Below are 19,861 nucleotides of genomic sequence, written 5' to 3'. Positions count from 1 at the left end.
CCCCCAGGGAGCTGGGGCCAGAGGCAGAGCCAGGTCAGAATCTGGACTCAAAGACTGGGCTTCTGTGGTCCCACCTGGCCCCACGGGGGAAAGCGACACACAAAGCCCCTTGTGTCCCGCTGAGCGCCCAAAGGCTTAGGAAAATTCTCTCCAGGGGCTGAGGCCTGGCTCCTGGGAGGAAAGATGCTTGGGAGGGGTTTGCCTGTGGGACCAGGTATGGCCTGGTCCTCTCCCACATTTGGGAGGGGCCGGCAGCGGGAGGTGACAGCTGGGCGGGGCTGCTAGAGAGGTCATCTGACTGGCTGCCCAGCCCAGGCTGCACACGCCCCCTCTCCTCTAGCAGACCACACAGAAGCTGGTGCCCACACTGGCAACTGCCAGGCTGTGACAGCGGCCACCTCTCCCCCAGCACCTCTGCGTAAGCGTTGGCCCTGGGCCCTCGTGGGGGAAGGGAGGAGGGAAAGCTTGTGGATCCCTTGGGAGAGGGAGAAAGGAGTTTTCTTTTTCTAAGGTGAGGGCTTGCTCCCTTGTCAGGGACCTATGCACCCATAGGAACGAGTACATCAGCCCCGGAGTCCCACCTGCTGAGCTGAAGGTCACTGTCAGAGACTCTGAGAGGGAAAGGCCAGCAACAGGTAGGCAGCCTGGTGGGCAGGGGGACAGAAGCTTACTTACTCCTGGGCTGGGGCTGAAGGGGGGTGGGTGTTTTCAGAGTTATTATCTCCTACCCCACACACTTCATCCAGCCACATCACCTCACCTCCCCTACACCGCCTCAGGAACCCCAGCCAGACCACCAGAAGGAAGGGATGTGGATCTCAGAAGGGGTCATCCCCCTGAGATCAAAGTTTGGAAGCCTTGGGACCCACCCTGGAGTCAGGGAGGGTTTGTTTGGTGCTTATTCTAGCAGCATTCCTGATCAATCCTCGCTTCCTGAAGGAGGGGTGAGAGGTAGGGAAGATGGGGACTTTCATTTGGGCCTCCATTTGGGCTCCCAAACCTGCCAAACTGGTCGATATTTTCTTTCTGCAACATGGGAAAGGAACAGCGTGGGACATGGGCCTCAGGGCTCTGGGGGTCATAAAGAGGCCCAAAGGGCCAGGAAATTCTCCACAGTTCGCTCCTGTTTCCCTCCTTGGGACAGCCAGTCATACCATGTCTGTAACCAGTGGGAAGACAAAACCATCCCTGACCCAGGAGATCCTCAGCCACCTGGGCCTGGCCAACAAGGTAGGGACTGTGATCATCAGAGTCACTGTTACTATATCAACTCCAGGGCTGTGAGAGAATAGGGGATGGGAAAAGGGAGAGTGGGCCCTGAGACCAGGCCAAGGGCCCTGCTGAGGCACTGGGGCAGGCGTGTGCAGACATGTGATGCTCCCCCCAACCCCCCACCCCTCATATTCTTACAGACTGCAGCTTGGGGAACCCTGGGCACCCTCAGGACCTTCTTGAGCTTCAGCGTGGACAAGGACGTGCAAAGGCTGCTGAGGGCCATTGCAGGCCAAGGTGAGCCCTTTTCCCTCTGCCCCTGGGGATCCACCTTTTAGAAACCAGTCTGCAGACCAAGAAGGAAGGAGGAAGTGATGTTGTTCAGTAAATGTTTGTGGAATGCCTTAATTCTTGTATATCAAGTACCATGGTAGGTATGTCATTCCCATTCTCAGGACACCCTTGTGAGGTAAGTCTTATTTCCATTTTACAGGTGAGGAGACAGGCTTGGTGAGACAAAGAGGCTGGCCCAAGGTCACACAGCTCATAATGGCAGGGCTGGGGTTCTAATCTAAGTCTATGATCAACAAGACATTTCTCCCCCACCACACCAGGTCAGCTTCACCTAATTTTGGATCAGGTTCACATGCCATTTTGGCATCTTATTTGGGTCTTCTTTTTAATTCTTTTTTTTTTTTTTTTTTTTTTTTTTTTGAGAGGGAGAGAGAGAGAATGCTCAGGAGTGGTGAAGTGAGGGGCAGAGGGGGAGAATCTTAAGCAGACTTCTGCTGAGCACAGAGCCTAAGACTGTGACCTGAGCTGAAATCAAGAGTTCTAGCTGAGACCCCCAGGCAGCCCTGCATCTTCTTTTGAGGCCAAATGGAAGTGGAGGTGTTGCAACCCCAGCTGTTCACAGCCCTTTCCTGGATCGCCTTCTCTCCTCCTCAGGAGGCTTCAAGTCTGGGAAGAAGGAGGTCCCTGCCCTGTATAGACTCTGTTGGCTTCTGCCCAGCTAATAGCCCAGCCCTCATCTCTGTTCAGGTGTGGACCACAGTGCCATTGTGGGCGTACTGACCAACAGGAGCAGAGAGCAAAGGCAGCTCATCGCTCGAGTCTTCCAGGAGCGCACCCAACAGGTGAGGCCACTGGCTTCCCAGGAGCAGCAGACTGGGGTGAGCAGCCCCTTAGAAGAAATGGAGTACAGCCAACAGCAGCCCACCAGATCTCCCCAGAGATCCCCACACATCCGGGGCCCTCCCCATGGTTTCCACTCCTCTGCTACAGGGACCATTTATTGTAGGACCTACGGAAGTCCCTGCAGGCGGCACTCTCTGGCAGCCTCGAGAGGATCGTGATGGCTTTGCTGCAGCCTGCTGCTCAGTTCGATGCCCAGGAATTGAGGACAGCCTTGAAGGTACCAGGAGTAGAAGCTCACTAGCCATCAAGGAAGTGAGGACACCAATGAGGGGAGGAGAGGGTTGACCAACTTGCCTTTGCCTGCTCCAGAAGGTCGACTTGGCAGGGGTCCCCTTTACACAGCCCACACTGACAGGTGGTCAGCCTCTGCTCTCTACCATCCTCATGGCATGGCCCAGTGTCAAAGTGGTCTCCCAATTTCTTGTAGAGCTCTGGTTCTCCTGAGGATGTGGCTGTGGAAATTTTTGCCACCCGAAGCCCAGCCCAGCTGCAGGAGTGCCTGATGGTCTACAAACATAGTAAGAGCATATGAGGAGGGGGAAAGGGATGGCAGGACAGCCCCTGCTCTCCCACCCTCCCTACAGGCAAGCCTTCTGGGGACCTGTTTGCCCCAGCGCTATTCCCTTGTGGTGTCTCCCCCAACTCACCCTTGCCAGTATTCAGTCTCCCAGGGGCAAGAGCCAGATGTGATCATTAAAGAAAGAGAAGCAATGATTAGCCATCTTAGTCGGGGGCTCCGGGGCAGATTCCAAGGTAATGACAACGTTGGGCACTGTGACAGTCCTGAGGGTACCCATGTCATCTTCCCAGCCCCTTCCTGATTTTGCCGTCACACCACATCCCAGGCTGAATGGAACCTTGCTGCATCCCGGGGGGGGGAGGGTGGGGGACCTGCTCTCTAAGTTATCGGTACTCCCCCTCAGGCCCCTGCTTGACTGCCACATGCCTCAGCCACTCATTGCTTACTGGCCTTCTCTCCTCCGCATCTGAACACCCCCCCCCCTTTTTTTTCTTTCCCCAGTTTTCCTTTGTGCCCATTCTCAGCCTGTCTTAATCTATCTCCTACCTCTCACTTCTTGCTTCTGGTTTTCTTTTCCTTCTTCTTTTTCTTTCACTTCTTCACATCCTTCCACGTCACTTCTCCTTGCCTCAGTGAGGGGGTCAGACCCTAGCCATCTGGCCTCACAATGGAGGTGTCCCTGTCCCCCGCTGACTGCCTGCCTACCACTCAAATAACAAAGGCCTCCTTCCCCAAGCAGGTTGTCCCCGCTTGATGCATGACCCTGCAGCGCTTGCATTACTCTTGGCTTCGGGCTGTTTTCAGGGTGGCCATGATGGTGCTTCTGTCTTCCATCCTGGGAACTGGCAGCCATCAAGCTCCCCCCAGCCAGAGATGACAGTGTAGGCAGTGGGCTGGGCATATGACAGGGAATAGCTACACTGGGAAAAATCAGACTTCAGAGAGCTCCTAACCCTACCCCAGATTTCCAGGTTGAGGCTGAGGAGGACATCAAATCTGAGACCAGCGGCATCTTGCAGGAACTGCTCCTAGCCCTGGCCAAGGTGAAGAGGACTGGCCTGTGGGGGAGCGGGCAGCATTGCTCGGGTGTAATTAGCAAGAGAAGGTTTTGAGGGGAGGAGTGTGGTTGGTTGTCCTGGAGGTAAAAAGCTCCCCCTCAGAAAGTCCTCCTGAGAGAGTTTCTTCTAGGGGAGTCGCGAGAGCTACTCTGGAATCATCGACTATAACCTAGTGGAACAGGATGTCCAGGTGAGCAGGGGCAAGGAGCTTGCCTGGCCGTGCACGTAAGACACCCTCCTCCAGTGGCTCCTAGAGCCAGGGACAGGTGTACCCGCTTGTCCTGCAAACCTCTCTTTGCCTTGGGGAAGGAGTCCTCAGGGACAGGTGAGGACATGAAGTGTCAATTAGTGACCATCTGAAGCCCGTTCACTTACTTAGCCTCTGATTCCTGAACTCACAGGAAGTGAGCTCCTCAACTGACACAGTATCCTCTCAGGGGCATCTGGGTGGGGGAACCCTCCTCAGACCTTTCCTTGGAGATTATTTAATTCATTGAGTGCCAGGATTTCCCCACATTGGGGAATTGAGCTGTGAGGGCAGAGTCCCTATCTTAGCCCTATTCCTTTTTTGTTTGTCTGTTTTAATCATAAATAGAAGCAATAGCTTCACAGGTCCCATTAAGCTTTTCCACTCTGAATCCCGTTTCCACCACCATGATGATGGATTCTGGGAACATCACAACTATGGCTCCCTTACCCCCAACCAATGATCCCGGATTACTCCTCCTTCCCAGGCATTAAGGCAGGCTGAAGGGCCCAGCACAGAGGGCACATGGGTCCTAATCTTCACCCAGCGAAATCCTGAACACCTCGTCCGAGGTACACACAAGACTTCTTGTCTTCCCAGCTTACTGTAATGATGAGTTTGGGCCAAGGGCTTATCCTTCTCTGTGATTATCAATCTCCGCACCCATTTATCTTTCTAACTACCTCCCACACCTACCACAAGTGTTCGATCAGTACCAGCGGTGTACTGGGCACGAGCTAGAGAAGACCGTCCACCACCTCTTCCACGGAGATGCTCAGGCGGCCCTGCTCAGCCTAGGTAGGGCCTGCTGAGCACATGCGGGGTAGGGCTCTCACCTGGCTCGGAAGCCAGCTCTCTCCATCTCTCCCTCTCTGCTTCCAGTCTCGGTGATCAGGAACACACCGCTGTACTTTGCCGATAAACTTCATCAAGCCGTCCAGGTGAGAGGGAGGTTTCTTTTCCCTCCCCTTGGAACAAAAACTGGGGGGAGACATCTTCTAGGCAAGAAAGAGGACGTTTCATGCTGTTGATCATGTGACAACCTTCTATTTAGCTTATAAACATAGTGCAGCTCTCTTTTCCTAGGCTTGCTAACGGTCTTGTGAAGAAGAGAGGCAGGTGTGGACTGTGGTTAAAACTAAATGAGTTTGACTCAAAAGGGCACTGATGCCAAAATTTGGGCCTAATTGATGGCTAGGTGGCCAGTTATAGGTATGAATTTGCTCTGGAGGACAGCACCATGTCCAATTTCACCAATTATCACCAGAGTAATAATGGTGACAATGCTAGCAAGAATTATGACAAGAGCCAGCATTTCTTGGATGCTCATTGTGTCCCAGGGCCTATGCTGTGTATAACAATATACACATTCCAATTAATAGATGAAAAAACTGAGGTACAGAGGTTAAGTTATTTGCCCAAGGTCATATACAGCTAATAAATAATATAGGCCTCCCATAAAACATATAATGGCTATTATAACATGATATGTTATTTATGCTGGAATTTAAAAATAATTAAAAACCACACACACATAATGGTTCTATAGGACATTGAACTGCCATGTGTCAACTCCTGGTCTGTACCATAGGTGTTGGTCTATACTATAAACTATACCATTAGAGTCCTAGCACCCAGGACCGCCTTCCTCCACAATAGTTGGACTTTGTCCCATATTATCCACACTTAAATTGGTGACATTGGTTTTAAGTAATTCCATACACAGAATCTAGTCATTCTATTCATTGGGCGAGGCCTCCTAACATCTGTCCCCCAACATCTATAAATAAAAAAACTCATCCAAATTGTAAAGATAAAAGTTGTTATCTTTTTGGTATGTGGCATAGCTTCTTGTGTACTGAGTGAGAAATCACCATGCCTTATTGGCAATTATTCAAAAGATAGTACATATATGTACATATTTTATCATCAATGGAGATTTCCATTTTGACAGTAGAAAAATATTTTACTTCCCCAATAATGTCTGTACTGTTACACCAAGCCAACACTAAGACTGGTTTGAAGAGTTGTGGTTATCTGTCTAGATTCCTGTCATCAATAAATTTATCCCAGCAGTAAGTGATTATAATATAATTGGATTGTAGGACCCACGCTCTTGGCTATAAATGCCAGGTTTATCCTAGACATAGGAGTCAAAAAATAATATAGGCCTATTTTTCTGAAAACTTCTTTTAAAAAGGAAAAACTCAATAATATGCTTCAGTTTTATCCTCTCATGAGAAATATGTGAAAACATACGTTGTGACAAATATTTATTCAGAAAAATGACCTTCAGTGAAAGCCTATCTAGGAAAATTTGGACCAGTCTGAACCAGAGAATGAATGCTTATTAAAAGTTCTCAGGGAAGTATAAGATGCCAAGGACATTCTCAAGGAACAAGGCAAAAATTATGTTTAATGTAGGCTTGCTAGAAAGGGTACTTATGCATCAGTAAGAATATTCAGTTAGTGGGGTGCCTGGGTGGCTCAGTGGGTTAAAGCCTCTGCCTTCAGCTCAGGTCATGATCCCAGGGTCCCCGCATCGGGCTCTCTGCTCAGCAGGGAGCCTACTTCCTCCTTTCTCTCTAACTGCCTCTCTGCCTACTTGTAACCTCTGTCAAATAAATAAATAAAATCTTAAAAAAAAAAGTCAGTTAGTGAGGACATTGCCCCAATTCTACGACTTTGAAGTAATAAAAGTTGGAAGAAGGGAAAGAATGGAATATTGGGGAGCCATCAATAATCTTTATCACAATTAAAAATTGATAATACATGAAATTTAAGATAAAGCAGAAATCAGCGCAGACAATGAGGTAATTATTCCAAATGAAATACAGCATCCTGTTGTTACTTCCTCATTTTTTTTTTTAATGGGAATTTATGATCTGTGTGGATGCCAGAAGTGTGGGTATCAGGCAGTTCTGGGAAGGGTCTCGTGAGTCAAGTAACAGGAAACACTGGGAAAGAAGCTATTAGGAAATTGTGACAGCGCCAGCACCCAGCCCATGACATAAATAGAATTTTTGCAACCAACGTTTTTATTTAGAAATCTCTCATGATAACACATTTATTATGATCCATTAGCATTCATGATTTGATCTAATCAATTATAATTCATGATTTATAATTATATTCACATATTATACCTCTATTATTTCTAAGCCAAACCCTGCATTACCTTCTTTAACCAAAAGGCGGGAGGCTTGGTACAGGTTTAGGAGGAAGACAGTGATGTTGGACCCCAGGGGTCAAACCAGGAGAAACTGGTGTATACAGATGGGGCCATGGGGTGGCCCTGGTAGGTCAGGCTCAGAACCATAAGTCACATGACCCTGCACCCTCTCAGAGCTCCATTAGCTCAGTGTGGGGATAGGCTGGGTATATCGTCCCTGGACTTGGAAGTTAATAACTTCCTGGCTTTCATGCTGGAAGTCTTTATAGGTAGCAAGTTTCTCCTATCCTTTTTGTGAGTAGCTGACTTTGGAGCCGCCCAAGATCTGGAGGAATGAGACTCTAAGCTACTTGCATGGCCAGGAAAGACACGAGGCCAGAGGGAGAGATACCCCAGCTGCTCCCACAGAGACTGGTCTTTCCCACGGAATCACTTTCCATTAGGGTGGACAAGGATAAATTTTCCTCTTACACTTCTCTTTTGCCAGGACTCACCCTTCACTTCCCCTTTCTAGAGTAATTTACCATGCTGCCCTGTCTCCACTCTGTGAGAATCTAACTACCTATCACCCTTTCCCCCTTCTGTTTCTCCCTCTACCAGAACCTCAAGCCCAATTACCAAATCCTGATGCGTATCCTTATCTCCCGAAGTGAGACTGACCTTCTAAGCATCCGAGCTGAGTTCAAAAAAAAATTTGGCAAGTCCCTCTACTCTTCTCTCCAGGTGAGACTTGGCTAGTTCTTAACCTATAGCCCCAGAGCTTCACCCATCAACTCCACTCTGCCCTCCGTGCACACCACCTAGCATATTCATGCCTTGGAGAACTCATGAGTCTTTGGTTAATTTCATACACAACTCTTGACATCAGATAGTTGTGGACCAGCACAACGGAGGAAACAGAATGCCTGGGCCATGGTGGTAGTGGGATCTAACACTTGACTCTTTTTTCTGCAGGAAGCAGTGAAAGGGGACTGCCGGTCAGCCCTACTAGCCCTGTGCAGGGCCGAAGACCTCTGAGGCCTCCCTGGGCTCCTGCCCTCCCTACCACGCCATGACATCCAAGGATCTGAGAGCCCTGCAGGAAATCAGCTGGACCTCCAAATAGGATAACCCCTCACTGAGCACCACATGCTCCAGCTTCTTGTTGAGGCTAGAATCTGAAGTTTCTTTTGAATCCCTTAGTTTCCTCATCTCAAAGTGATCCCTGCACCAGGGTACCCCATCTCTGTCTTGGGTATAGACAGCTCTTTGATGGTTTCTTCCCTATTCATCCTTCCCATACCCAGACCAGAACATCTCCTGATTTCTTGAATTCTTTTGGCAAACTTCACTGTTGTTTGTGTTCCCTGATTGAAGTTTGGGTGGAGCAGGACATGGGCTGGGAGGAGACCTTGAAGCTGGAGGTGCTTTGATATGCACTTGGATATTCCGCAGGGATCCTGTTTGAGGTTCTAGGGCTGCAATAAGTGCTCCCCTCAAGGTTCCCCCCACCCCTCAATTATTCTCTCTTCCCCAGGAAATTTCTGGCAAAGTAACTGAGAAACAGGAGCCAGAATAAGGTCAGAAATAGAGGTAGCAAAGGACCATCTGATCAATTTGCCCTCCCCTGCCTTGGAAGTCTTAGATTAGCAGGGAGCACAACCCCTAAACTGCATCTGTCCAAAGCAGGGATTTGGAAACTCCCCTCCCAAACCAGATTACCATTTCGAAGACCTACCAAAAACTAGTAAAGAGACATAAAAGACAAGAGGCAGGCTTTGGTTCCCCCTGCTGGCCATATTAGGAATGACATGCAAAGCCCCGCTGCGGGCCTCTGTAACCTCCCCCACCTTTTTGTATTCCTTAATTGGGTCAAATACTTAACCCCAAGAGCCACAGGGCAAGGCAAACAACAGATCTCAGGAACGAAGTTTTATTTCCAAACCCCTAGGAAAGCATTACAAATAATGGAGATAGAAACCCAAACCAAACCCTGAAACAACTGGAGTCGGGCCAGCAGGATCGGCAGGAGGGCCTGGCCAGGGGAGGTGCATTCTAGACAAGGACCTCGCCCTGGAGCCTGAGTCCGTCTGTGGGTGTGACTGTTCTAGGAAAGGTGAGCTGGCAACCAGAAATCTTCACCCCACCAACCCCAGTGTTGCCCTGGATGACTGGGAGGCAGAGAAGGCAGCAGCATAGGAGGGCAAGATGTCACCAAATCTGACCTTGGCATTGACCACCTGCTTGGATCCCCCACAGTCCATAAATAAGTTACCCTGCATATCTCAGGGGTGGAGCTGGGGGAAGCAAGCAGCACAACCATGGCCTCCGAGAAAGAGGCAGGGCAGCCCCAGCACCGGGCAAAGCTATAGGAGGACACAGTCTGACTCTTGTTTGGGCCTCTGTCGACGCTCCCCGACTGGGCGACCAGATGTGGCTCCTCTCCCCTGTATGAGATTTAACAGTGGGTCACTTGTCAGCCCAGAAGAGTACAAGGACAGAGGTTCTAGTAGGTCCTGGGGGCCGGATCAGGAGGGTTGGTGGGGAGAGAGAAGATGGGACCCTGGGGGGAGGAACTCCTTAAAGAGACAAGTGCAGGATTTGCAAGGACAAGTGTTGGCACTGCGGGAAGGAGCAGAGTGGGGTTCAGGGCCTTTGGGGGCAGCTGCTCACCTGTGGTGAGGCCCGCACCGGTGTGGGCAGCACGGCTGCTTGCTGCTGGTACTCCTCTTGCTGAAGCTGCTGGGCCAGCTCCAAGTCACTAAGACTCAGCGTGCCCTGCGGCTGCTGCTGCAGGGACAAGGCGATCAGGTAGTCCTAGAAAGAGGCGGAGAGAACAGGAGCAGTGAGGTGGCCGTGGCTTGGGGGAAGTTCAACCTGGTTTTAGGTTTCCAAACCCGTCTCGCTTCTCCTTCACATTCACCAGCTCCCCCTCCAGGGCAAGACCCACAGCCAAGTACATCATCTGTGGGGACGGAGGTGGTCTGGAAGTGACTGTAAGTGGGCACGGGTCTCGTGGGTTGTGACATCTACAGGAGGAATTGCATCTTACTCGCCTCCAGCAAAGAGCTCGTGAGCAGACTAGCTCTCCGCGCCCCTTCCCACATACCTGGTCTACCTGGCGCTGCTTTTCAGGGGAGCCCCCACCACCCCCTGCTCCAGGCCCCCTGCCGAGGTAGTGATTCAGGTGGAAGTCAGAGTCGCAGAAGCAGCTGTCTCCGTCGACGGTGTGCAGGCTCTCCCACACCACCTGCTCCTCCTGCAGAAAGCCCTGGTCAGTGACCAGTAGGTACAAGTGACTCTGCAGAGAAAAGGACGAACTCGTTGGTGGGAGAGCCAACCCAGAGGCACTTTACTACCAGGAATCAGCTGAGATGCAAAGACCATTTGACTCGTCTGGTGTGCTAGTTAGAGCATGTCGCTGTGAGCACACGCATCCTTCACAGGTGTGGCTGCGGGGAGAAGGCCCAGATGTCTATGCATGTGCCATCGGCTTGTTGGGGTGGGCGTGGAGTGTGGCAGTCCCTGTGGTCCAAGTGTGAGACCTCGGTGCTGGGGTCCCACACGAGATGTTGCTGTCTACCCTACTTCCAGTGGCTCTCAGGGCTGGCCTGATGGCTCTGAGGAGAAATCCTTTGCGAGCCAAAGACCTCTCCATCTTCCATGTACTTCCATTCCCTTCCGGGGAGAGGACTTTACTTTGCTGTCCTGTCAAGGGCAGGCTGATTTCTTAGGGCTCGCTGTGGCCAGTGAGAAGGTAGCAGAAATGAAACGTGTTGTCTCTAGGCAGAAGGGTTAAAAGTGGGTGCACGGTGTCCCTCCCCCTCTCTTCCCTCCCCTATTCCAGATTAAGGCTGTTTTGTCAGCCTAGGTCCCAGAGCAAAGACAATGTGGGACAGAACGGCAGCCAATCCACAATGGCCATCCAGCATGAAGAATAACTTTGGCTGTGGTAAAGCAAAGGGATTTGGGGGGTGATTTGTCACCTGAATTTAATCTACCCTATCCTGTCTGACACACTGACCCAGAAGAAGAAACCAAGAGGCAGTGACAGCACTCTACCCCCACCCCCATCTCCAAAGCCTCATCACCTTGTGCTTAGTCATGGTGCTGAAGTGGTTGTTTCGGAAAAAGACACCAAGTTCACCCTCCTTGGCAGCTGCTGTTAGCTCACACAGTCCGTGGTAGGTCAGCTGTGCTGCAGTGGTCTCCAGGAACTGCTCCGCAATCAGGCCTGTCAGAAGGGCATAAGGTTGGGGGACGAGGGGCTTGGCTTCAATTCAAAGTCCCCAGTAGAAAGAAGGATCACCCAGAGAGTCCCTGTCAGAGCTCTGCGGATAGTCCCACTTTCTGAAATCCCTTGAAGCCTGGCTGTATTCATTCATTCAACAAATAGTTACTGAGTGACCACCTTGCGTTACGTCTTGAACGCAACAGACATTTCCCCAACTCTCTCTCTTTTTTTTTTTTTTAGATTTTATTTATTTATTTGGCAGAGAGAGAGAAAACACACAAGCGGGAGGGTGGGGGAAGCAGGCTTCCTGCTGTGCAGGGAGCCCCAGGCAGGGCTCAATCCCATAATCCTGGGATCCTGACCTGAGCTAAAAGGAGACATCTAACCACTGACCACCCAGGTCCCCCTCCCAAACTCTCTCTCATGGGGTTTCCACTCTAGGGTGAGGCGGTGGGGGGAGACAGATGATAAACAATAAATGTAGGCAGCCATAATTCCCTCCACCTAAGACCCACAGAAGAGAGAGCAGGGCCATCACCTTCTGTCACAAGGTTGGTGTCTCTAGAGTGCTTGCAGGTAATGATCTTCTCCACCAGCTGGTTGTAACTCAGTTTCCCAACTGCACTCACAGCCTCAGGACTCTGCACCAGTGGTGGCATGGGGTGGTACCAAAACAATGAAGATCTTTTTAGGAAGGAAATGAAGCCCGCCCACAGGATTGCAACCCTACAACCAAAGGTTCCTGAAACTTTCCATTTCTGAAGAACTGACCTACTTGCATACGGTTTGCCTGCATTTGAATGTTCACCCCCCCCACACACACACAAAAAGGTTAAAATTCAAGGAATTCTACACTGGGTTCAGCCTCTGAAGCCTATTCCATTCCCAAGCCAATCTAACCCCTAACTCCCTAACACCTACCCCGTAAAATTTTGCTTGTCTATCTCGCTTTGAGCTGGATGCGAGTCTCATTTGAGCCATCTCACCCTCACCTGTGGGTCAACAAGCCAGCCATGGTACAGAGGTATGCCCAGGAGGTCAAAGATGCTGCACTCAGGAGTGTACTCAAAGTCAGAGACCCCTGTGAATCGTACGTTGACATCCAGACCCGTGGCCAGTTTAGGCAACACTGTCATTGCATCGTCCACGTTCTGGGGTTAGAAAAGAAAATGATGCCTGTATCACATCAAAACGTTATATGCACCTTCAGCTTCCACAGTCTTATATGCCAGTTATATCCCAATAAAGCTGGGTAGGGGGAATAAAATGATGGCTACTCTAGCCTCCCCTGTCCTGACTCCTAGCTCCACAAATAAAAAAAATTAATCTTTTTTGCCTCTTTTCCCTGGTTCTCTTACAGGCCATGCCATTCCTCCCTTGCCTCAACTCTTCTTTATCTTATATAAGGGAACATATTTTCTAGGACAGAGATATATCCTCCTCCTCCTGCAGAAAGAAATCATAGTTAAGGGGCCTTCTTGAGAAGCAAAAGAAAGGCTTCTCTTTGTAGCCTACATGTCCCCTTACAAACCTGCAAATTCCTGTGCCCAGAGACCTTTGCCTCACCTGCTGAAAATTAAGCTGAAGTCCCTCTGACTTCTCCTGGGGCTTGATGGACAGGAGGCAGTCTCCTACAAGATAGGATCCCCTCATCAGCTTTCCCCAATTGGCCCAAAAGCTGCTTCCTTTTCTGGAGAATGGTCATGGACCACAGACTTTCAGAGCTGGAAAGAGCCTTAGAATCTAATCCAGACCTTTCACTTCTCAGAGGAAGAAATAGACTGATGAAGGTGAAAGGCCCACCCAAGGTCACAGCGAAATCTCAGGGCAGAAGTAGGGTTATAATCCCCGACTCCTGATGCCTTGATTTTTGCTTTTCATTCCCCAGCCTTGCACAGAAGCCCTGTAGACCTTCACCCTCCTTGCCACATCAGAACCCCAAATGGGAAGTCCCTCAATGTTCTGGATTTCTGGCTGAGTAGAAAGGGTAAGCTCTTGAACCTTCTGTGTAATTCCTCTCCAAGACCCAATCACTCACCAAGATGGGCCATGAGCTCATCTGATGTAATCACTTCCTTCTGAGGGGGCAGCTTCACCTAGAGGCAGAAGTGGTGACCAAAGGGTTAGGCATGTGTGTGTTTTCTTTCACAGATCACTGGAGGAGAAACACACAGAAGGACAGGGGAAGGGGAGGGCGTGGTGGAAAAGAAGGCTTGCAACTGCAGTGACGGAATGAATGTGAAGGATTGCGAGACATTCCCATTTGCGAGACAGTAGAAGATTCGAGAGTAGGACAGAGAATTGTTTTGTTTTGTCTTGTTTTTATGAATTCTTTTTTTTTTTTTAAGATTTTATTTATTTATTTAACAGACAGAGATCACAAGTAGGCAGAGAGGCAGGTAGAAAGAGAGAGAGGAGGAAGCAGGCTATCCGCGGAGTGGACAGCCCGATGCGGGGCTCGATCCCAGGACCCTGGGATCATGACCTGAGCCGAAGGTAGAGGCTTTAACCCACTGAGCCACCCAGGCGCCCCGTTTTTATGAATTCTTATTTCACTTGTTCAAGCTAAAGAAATACAGAGAATAATCTGGAAAGTTTTTCCTGGTCTGAGAACAGCAGAATGATCAAGGAGGTGGGTCACAGAAGAGGACTTTCCTCAGCAATTTCTGAGCCCCCCATCCAAATTCTCTCTTACCTTCCACTGAAGAAAGAGGATGTTCATGATGGCAAGGAGAGGGCAAGGGCCGTTAGTGCTCTGCATGATGATAGGTGTCCGTTCCCCCTTCCAGGGGATCCACTTTACACAGTAGAAATCCAGCTCAGGCTGTCGGGCCCTGAGGGGTAGGGGGAGCTCCTGGGGCCTGGAGCAGGCCCCCACTGTTTCTACCTCGGGCTGTATCCCAGGGGCCGGCTCCAGTTGGCTAGAACTCATATCAGGTGGAGGGAACTCAAGGTTACCCTGGCCCTGGGCCAGCAGTGAAGCTTGGCCTACAGGCTCCTGTTCTTCAGCTGTCCCATCAGCATCTCCAGCATCCTTGTCTTGGGGCCGCTCCTCGGGTTGTGAGAGGACCTCCTGGTTCTCAGAGCTGACTGCTTCTGGAATCTTGGCCTCACCAGAGTCTGGAAGCTCAGCTTGATGGTGTTCCATGGTCAGAAGAGGTCAATTGAGGGGCACCAAAGGGCTTTCCTGCCCTCGGGGAGTTGCCTAATGTAGGCTTGGTATGGAAAAAAGAGACTGATCCACTAAGAAGGAAGTCATTGGGCTGGAAAGCAAATGAACCCAGAAAAGTCTTATTAAAGGACTATAGTATGGAAGGCTAGATAGCATCTACACAGTCACTCCTGGTTATAGGGAATGCATGTCTTTCTTAGCTGGGTGAACAGAAGGGCCCCAGCCTGACCTCCCCTCACCTCTCACAGGCTGTGACCACATGGGACCGAAGAGGGTACAGGGCTTTCAGGCTGGGAGGGAGGATTCTGGTGGGACTGAAGTCATTGGATGGAGTCAGCTTCCCTGAAATGATAAGGACAAGGAATGGAAAAAAGATGGAGAGAAAGAGGGAAATAAAGTAGAAAGACAGAAAGAAAAAAGAGAAAGAAATGTTAAAACAGTACAGTTGATCCTTAAACAACAGGGGTTTGAACCACGCAGGTTCACTCTATATGGATTTTTTTTTCAGTAAATATATGAAATGTTTTCTTTTGTAAATGTAAATGTATTTTCCTTACGATGTTCTTCTTTTTTCTTTGAAGTATAGTTGACATACAATTTACATTAGTTTCAGGTGTATTCCTTATGATTTTCTTTTTTTTTTAAGATTTTATTTATTTATTTGACAGAGATCACAAGTAGGCAGAGAGGCAGGCAGAGAGAGAGGAGGAAGCAGGCTCCCTGCCGAGCAGAGAGCCCGACCTGAGCTGAAGGCAGAGGCTTTAACCCACTGAGTCACAAAGGCGCCCCTGATTTTCTTAATAACATTTTCTTTTCTCTAGCTTATTTTATTGGAAGAATATATATGATACGTCTAACACACAAAATGTGTATCAATTGACTGTGTTTTGGGTACGGCTTCCAGTCAACAATAGGTGATTAGTTCAGTTTGGGGGGAATCAAAAGTTATACATGGGGGCGCCTGGGTGGCTCAGTGGGTTAAGCTGCTGCCTTCGGCTCGGGTCATGATCTCGGGGTCCTGGGATCGAGTCCCGCGTCGGGCTCTCTGCTCAGCGGGGAGCCTGCTTCCTCCTCTCTCTCTCTGCCTCTCTGCCTGCTTGTGATCTCTCTCTGTCAAATGAATAAAATAAATTCTTTAAAAAAAAAAAAAAGTTATACATGGATTTTCAACTGTGTGAATGGTCAGCATCCCTAACCCCTGTGTTGTTCAAGGGTTAGCTGTACAAATCGTTATTAACTCAGTGGTCTTTAGCTCACCCTTTAACAGGCGTCATCTACCATCTTAGCCACGATGGTAGTCACTCCAACTACCCTACACCAAACCACACCCCCCAAGCTGTTCAGGGGCCATCCAGAGCTCAAACTGGTATCCTTAGGGTTCCCTTTTCTCCACTCTACCCCAAGGATGAAAAGATTAGCAGTCACTGAGTGCTCAGGGTGAAGAGCGGAGATACAGACAAGACAGATAGTATCATGCCCCAAAAGATAAAACACCAGTGAGAAAGAAGTCTTTCTCCTCACAGGTCTCTACTGAACTTTACACAATCCCAAACCACAGCAAAAAGGATTTGGGAGGGACTTCCTCTGGGCCCGAGAGGGGAAATGTAGGCCATGGGGACCTGGGTCAGAGACTGGCTCTGGTAAATAACTACGGCACAAAAACCAGTCCTCCAACAAATTCTGTCAGTAAACTTTCCACATCTGGAGTTGAGGCAGCAACTTCTCTTCAGTTCCTCTCTGCTCCCCAAATCAACTAAACCCAGAGATACTCTCTTGCCCACTCTTTATATGAAATGTGACAGTGCTGATTACTGATTTACATAAGAAATACTCACTCACAGGGGTCCCTGGGTGGCTCAGTTGGTTGGGCTGCCCACTTTTTTTTTTTTTTTTTAAGATCTTATTTATTTATTTGTCAGAGAGAGAGAGAGAGAGAGAGCACAAGCAGGCAGAGCGGCAGGCAGAGGCAGAGAGAGAAGCAGGGTCCTCACGGGGCAATGAGCCTGATGTGGGACTTGATTCCGGGATACTACAATCATGACCTGAGCCAAAGGCATCAGCTTAACCCAACTGAGCCACCCAGGTGTCCCTGGGCTGCCCACTCGTGATGGTGGACTTGACTTCGGCTCAGGTCACCGTCTCAGTGTTGTGAGATCGAGCCTATGTGTGTCTGTTGGGCTCCATGCTCAGGGGGAGTCTCCTTGGGGATTCTCTCTCTCCCTCTCCCTCTGCCCCTTCCCTCCACTCATGTTCTCTCTTTCTAAAATAAATAAGAAAACCTTTAAAAAGAAAAAAAGAAAGAAAAAAAGGTATTGAAATACTCCCTCATGATGAGCACTGGGTGATGTATGGAAGTGCTGAACTGCTATACAACACAGCTGAAACTAACATAGTACTGTATGTTAACTAACAGGAATCAAAATAAAAACCTAAAATAAATAAATACTCCCTCTACGGTCATCTCCCTACCTCTTCGTATGTTCTTTCTGTCTAGTACCACCTAGGTCATCTTAGATGTAACCCTGGACCTGTTTAACCTGCTCTCTATCAGCACTAAGCATCGAGTCCAGCACAGACATTTAATTAAGGCTGTAGATAACAAACAGTAAAAAGCCATAAACTCTGTCCCCTGGGAAATATCCTCCTTCAACCTCCTAGCTCCCCTCCCTGCCTTACTCGGGGTGAGAAAAGGGGAGAAATTAGACGTTAGAAATCTTGTCTTTTCCCCAGCATCCTACTAACCTGATACTATGCTTCCTTCTTATAAAGTGGCAGGAATTCAGGACTAGGTTAAGGCCTGGGAGGTGAAGTTGAAAGATAGAAATTTGGGGTGTCTGGGGGACTCAGTTATTTGGGCTTTTGCCTTCGGCTCTGGTCATGATCTCAGGGTCCTGGGATTGGGCTCCCTGTTCAGTGGAGTCTGCTTCTTCCTCTCCCTCTGCCCCTCCTCCTGATTGTGCGCACGCACTCTCTCTCTTTCTCTCACTGTCAATAAATAAATAAAATCTTTAAGGAAAAAGAAAGAAAAGTTACCAAAAGAAGGCTGGTCACCCAAATTGATCCTCTTTTTGCTTCAAATATAACTTATGCTAGCTGTGTCTCATTTACATGTTGTTCACTTAGAATCAGACTAGCCAAAATTGCCTGCGCACCTTACACTTTTTTTTTCACTCTCTCATCTCCTTTTCCCCTCTGCTCCCAAATGACAGTTAGGCTGAGCCTTCAAGCAGAGCCTTAGAAAGTTAAAAGAGCTTGGAGAAAAGCAGCATTCATTTCTTATCTTTTCTGTCCAATGCTAGAAATGATCAATAATTAAGTGGGGGTTAGGCGGCTAGCTGGTGAGGGGGTGAGTCAAAAGAAACCAGGGGCTAGAAACCGGAGGGAGTTGGGTGTCAGAGAAACTGGGCAAAGCCCAGTGGGCTAAGTCTTAAGAAATGGAATGGAGGATTTCCACTCTACAAGGTGCACTCCTGGTGGGGTGGGCACGAGTGTGTCAGAGCAAGAAAGGATGAGGGGGAGGGCACTCAAACAAATCAGGATTTCATTATCTTCCTCTTTTTTTCTTAAGTCCCACGCATTCTCTCCTGCCCGAATTATCCTCTGGCGGTGGGCGAGGCAGTTAAAATAACCCTCGCCCCTCCCTCGCATGGGCAGTAAATAGCCAAAAGTTGGAAGAAGCATAGAAAATGGGCAGGTACTTCAATAACACATGCACACCCCCACGAACTTTCCCACCCCAATCTCCTTCTCAGTATGACCCAAATCTTCATGCCACTCCTGGTTTAAAATTTTGCCCCCAAATAAGTCCATCACCTCTACCATGCCCTGTCTATTTGCTTGCAAGCGACAGAGGGAAGTTTTCATTAAATGAAGGAAATGAAGGGACAAGCTAGTCGCTTTTACATATCCCTCCTGCCTTAGCTCCTCTCAAAATCTAGACTTGTAGGCACCAAAAAAGTGGTGATACATTCCATGACATCTCCCCAGAGCTGCAGAGGAAAACGAACCCAGTCGAGGTTGGGGGAGGGGTGGCATAAAGGAAATGGTTAAAACAAAGTTTTTACCTTAAAGAAGTGGGTGCTGTTCCTGGATAGAGCAAGAGGGTCCAGTAGTGGCAATTCGATGACGAAGGTGACCCCAAGGAGGGGTATTTCCACAGTCCCAGCTGCCTTCCAAGCTGTCAAGGCCAGAGCTTATCCAGGTCTACACAGGTTTATGAGCGGCTGTCCAGGCTTGGTGGTGGCCACTTCCGGACTCACGCCCACGACTGGGGTCACCAGAGGAGGGTGCGGGCAGGCAGAAGGGCAGCCCAGGTACTCCCAGATTGCTCAGAGCGTCTTCGGGATTCCTGAGTTGCAGAGTCTAGGGCATACGCTCCAGGCCCCGACTACAAGCTGATTTTCAAAGGAAGTTTGTGGTTTTTCTCTCTCTCTCTTTTTCCCATCGGGACAAAGAAAAATTAGTCAAGGACAAGCTCCCTGGAGGAGCAGGAGCCCGCCCAGCCCTGGAGAATTTCCATCAGGGCTTTCTGACCTGGTCAGCAGCTTGGTGATCGGCAGTGAGGGAGGGAGAAACAACGAGAGAAAAACAACAGACCCTTTCTCTTCCCTCCGCCTGCCGCTGGAAGGGACGGTGCGCTTGTGCCTCTCTGGTGAGAATAGGGAAGAGCAAGTGCCCTTGCGGGAGCGTGGGGAGGAGCAGGGCTGGACAGCAGCGGCTGCGTGGATTTGCGCTTTTTCGGTGGCTATGGCAAGCTTTTGCTCTGGATCCAGAGAAACAGGGCCAAAGAGCATGATATTTACATATTCACCCATTTAAAGTTTAAAAAAAAAAAATCCTGCTACTTTCCAAGCCCTTATTGTATCTCCTCCTCCTCCTCCTCCTCTTCCTCCTCCTTCTTCTTCTTCTGGTCTAGAAATAGATCTGGTCGGGCAGAACTGCCCCTTGTGGTGCAGAAAGTTTGGAAGACTCCTCAGGCTCTGGGAAGAGAGGCAGCAGGGAGAGAACTAGCTGAATAAGCAGGAGATCCCAAACCCTTGTGCTCTGGTCCTTGTTCCCACCAGCACAGGC

The 19,861-nt window shown here is 49.4% G+C and overlaps 2 protein-coding genes across 5 annotated transcripts; one reads left to right on the top strand and one right to left on the bottom strand.

The window, feature by feature from the left end:
• The first annotated feature begins 61 nt into the window (after positions 1 to 61).
• On the top strand, positions 62 to 8,736 carry ANXA9 (annexin A9). Of its 4 annotated transcripts, none has more exons than XM_082686012.1 (15): positions 62 to 214; positions 344 to 418; positions 535 to 635; positions 1,145 to 1,230; positions 1,413 to 1,509; positions 2,254 to 2,348; positions 2,513 to 2,626; positions 2,837 to 2,927; positions 3,893 to 3,972; positions 4,118 to 4,177; positions 4,722 to 4,806; positions 4,937 to 5,032; positions 5,117 to 5,175; positions 8,007 to 8,129; positions 8,361 to 8,736. In XM_082686012.1, the coding sequence occupies exons 4-15, from the start codon at positions 1,156 to 1,158 to the stop codon at positions 8,421 to 8,423; spliced, it is 1,038 nt and encodes a 345-aa protein (XP_082542138.1). In that variant the 5' UTR covers positions 62 to 214; positions 344 to 418; positions 535 to 635; positions 1,145 to 1,155; the 3' UTR covers positions 8,424 to 8,736. The 4 variants fall into 4 exon arrangements, with proteins under 4 accessions (XP_082542138.1, XP_082542137.1, XP_082542136.1 ...); XM_082686011.1 differs by having other exon boundaries at positions 341 to 418; XM_082686010.1 differs by lacking the exon at positions 62 to 214 and having other exon boundaries at positions 264 to 418.
• Positions 8,737 to 9,304: 568 nt separating this feature from the next.
• MINDY1 (MINDY lysine 48 deubiquitinase 1) lies at positions 9,305 to 19,621 on the bottom strand. Its single transcript, XM_082685961.1, has 11 exons — positions 18,856 to 19,621; positions 15,031 to 15,133; positions 14,315 to 14,882; positions 13,658 to 13,715; positions 13,186 to 13,250; positions 12,612 to 12,770; positions 12,158 to 12,260; positions 11,477 to 11,619; positions 10,495 to 10,686; positions 10,059 to 10,202; positions 9,305 to 9,832 (listed from the first exon to the last, which is right to left on the bottom strand). The coding sequence occupies exons 3-11, from the start codon at positions 14,765 to 14,767 to the stop codon at positions 9,752 to 9,754; spliced, it is 1,398 nt and encodes a 465-aa protein (XP_082542087.1). The 5' UTR covers positions 14,768 to 14,882; positions 15,031 to 15,133; positions 18,856 to 19,621; the 3' UTR covers positions 9,305 to 9,751.
• Positions 19,622 to 19,861: the final 240 nt, after the last annotated feature.

This window comes from Mustela nivalis (assembly GCF_964662115.1).
Source record: "Mustela nivalis genome assembly, chromosome: 10".
NCBI classification, from domain to species: Eukaryota; Metazoa; Chordata; class Mammalia; order Carnivora; family Mustelidae; genus Mustela; species Mustela nivalis.
This window is presented reverse-complemented; position numbering and strand designations above follow the sequence as displayed.

What these genes read in the sequence shown, in the direction of transcription:
- MINDY1 (XM_082685961.1), bottom strand. Translation starts at nt 14,767, where the DNA reads ATGGAACACCATCAAGCTGAGCTTCCAGACTCTGGTGAGGCCAAGATT. An exon ending in TCCTCTTTCTTCAGTGGAAG is followed by an intron (nt 13,716 to 14,314) that starts GTAAGAGAGAAT and finishes TTCTGCCTCTAG; the next exon opens with GTGAAGCTGCCCCCTCAGAA. An exon ending in CACCAACCTTGTGACAGAAG is followed by an intron (nt 11,620 to 12,157) that starts GTGATGGCCCTG and finishes CCCTTCTGACAG; the next exon opens with GCCTGATTGCGGAGCAGTTC.
- ANXA9 (XM_082686012.1), top strand. Translation starts at nt 1,156, where the DNA reads ATGTCTGTAACCAGTGGGAAGACAAAACCATCCCTGACCCAGGAGATC. An exon ending in GAGGGCCATTGCAGGCCAAG is followed by an intron (nt 1,510 to 2,253) that starts GTGAGCCCTTTT and finishes ATCTCTGTTCAG; the next exon opens with GTGTGGACCACAGTGCCATT. An exon ending in TCCTGAACACCTCGTCCGAG is followed by an intron (nt 4,807 to 4,936) that starts GTACACACAAGA and finishes ACCTACCACAAG; the next exon opens with TGTTCGATCAGTACCAGCGG.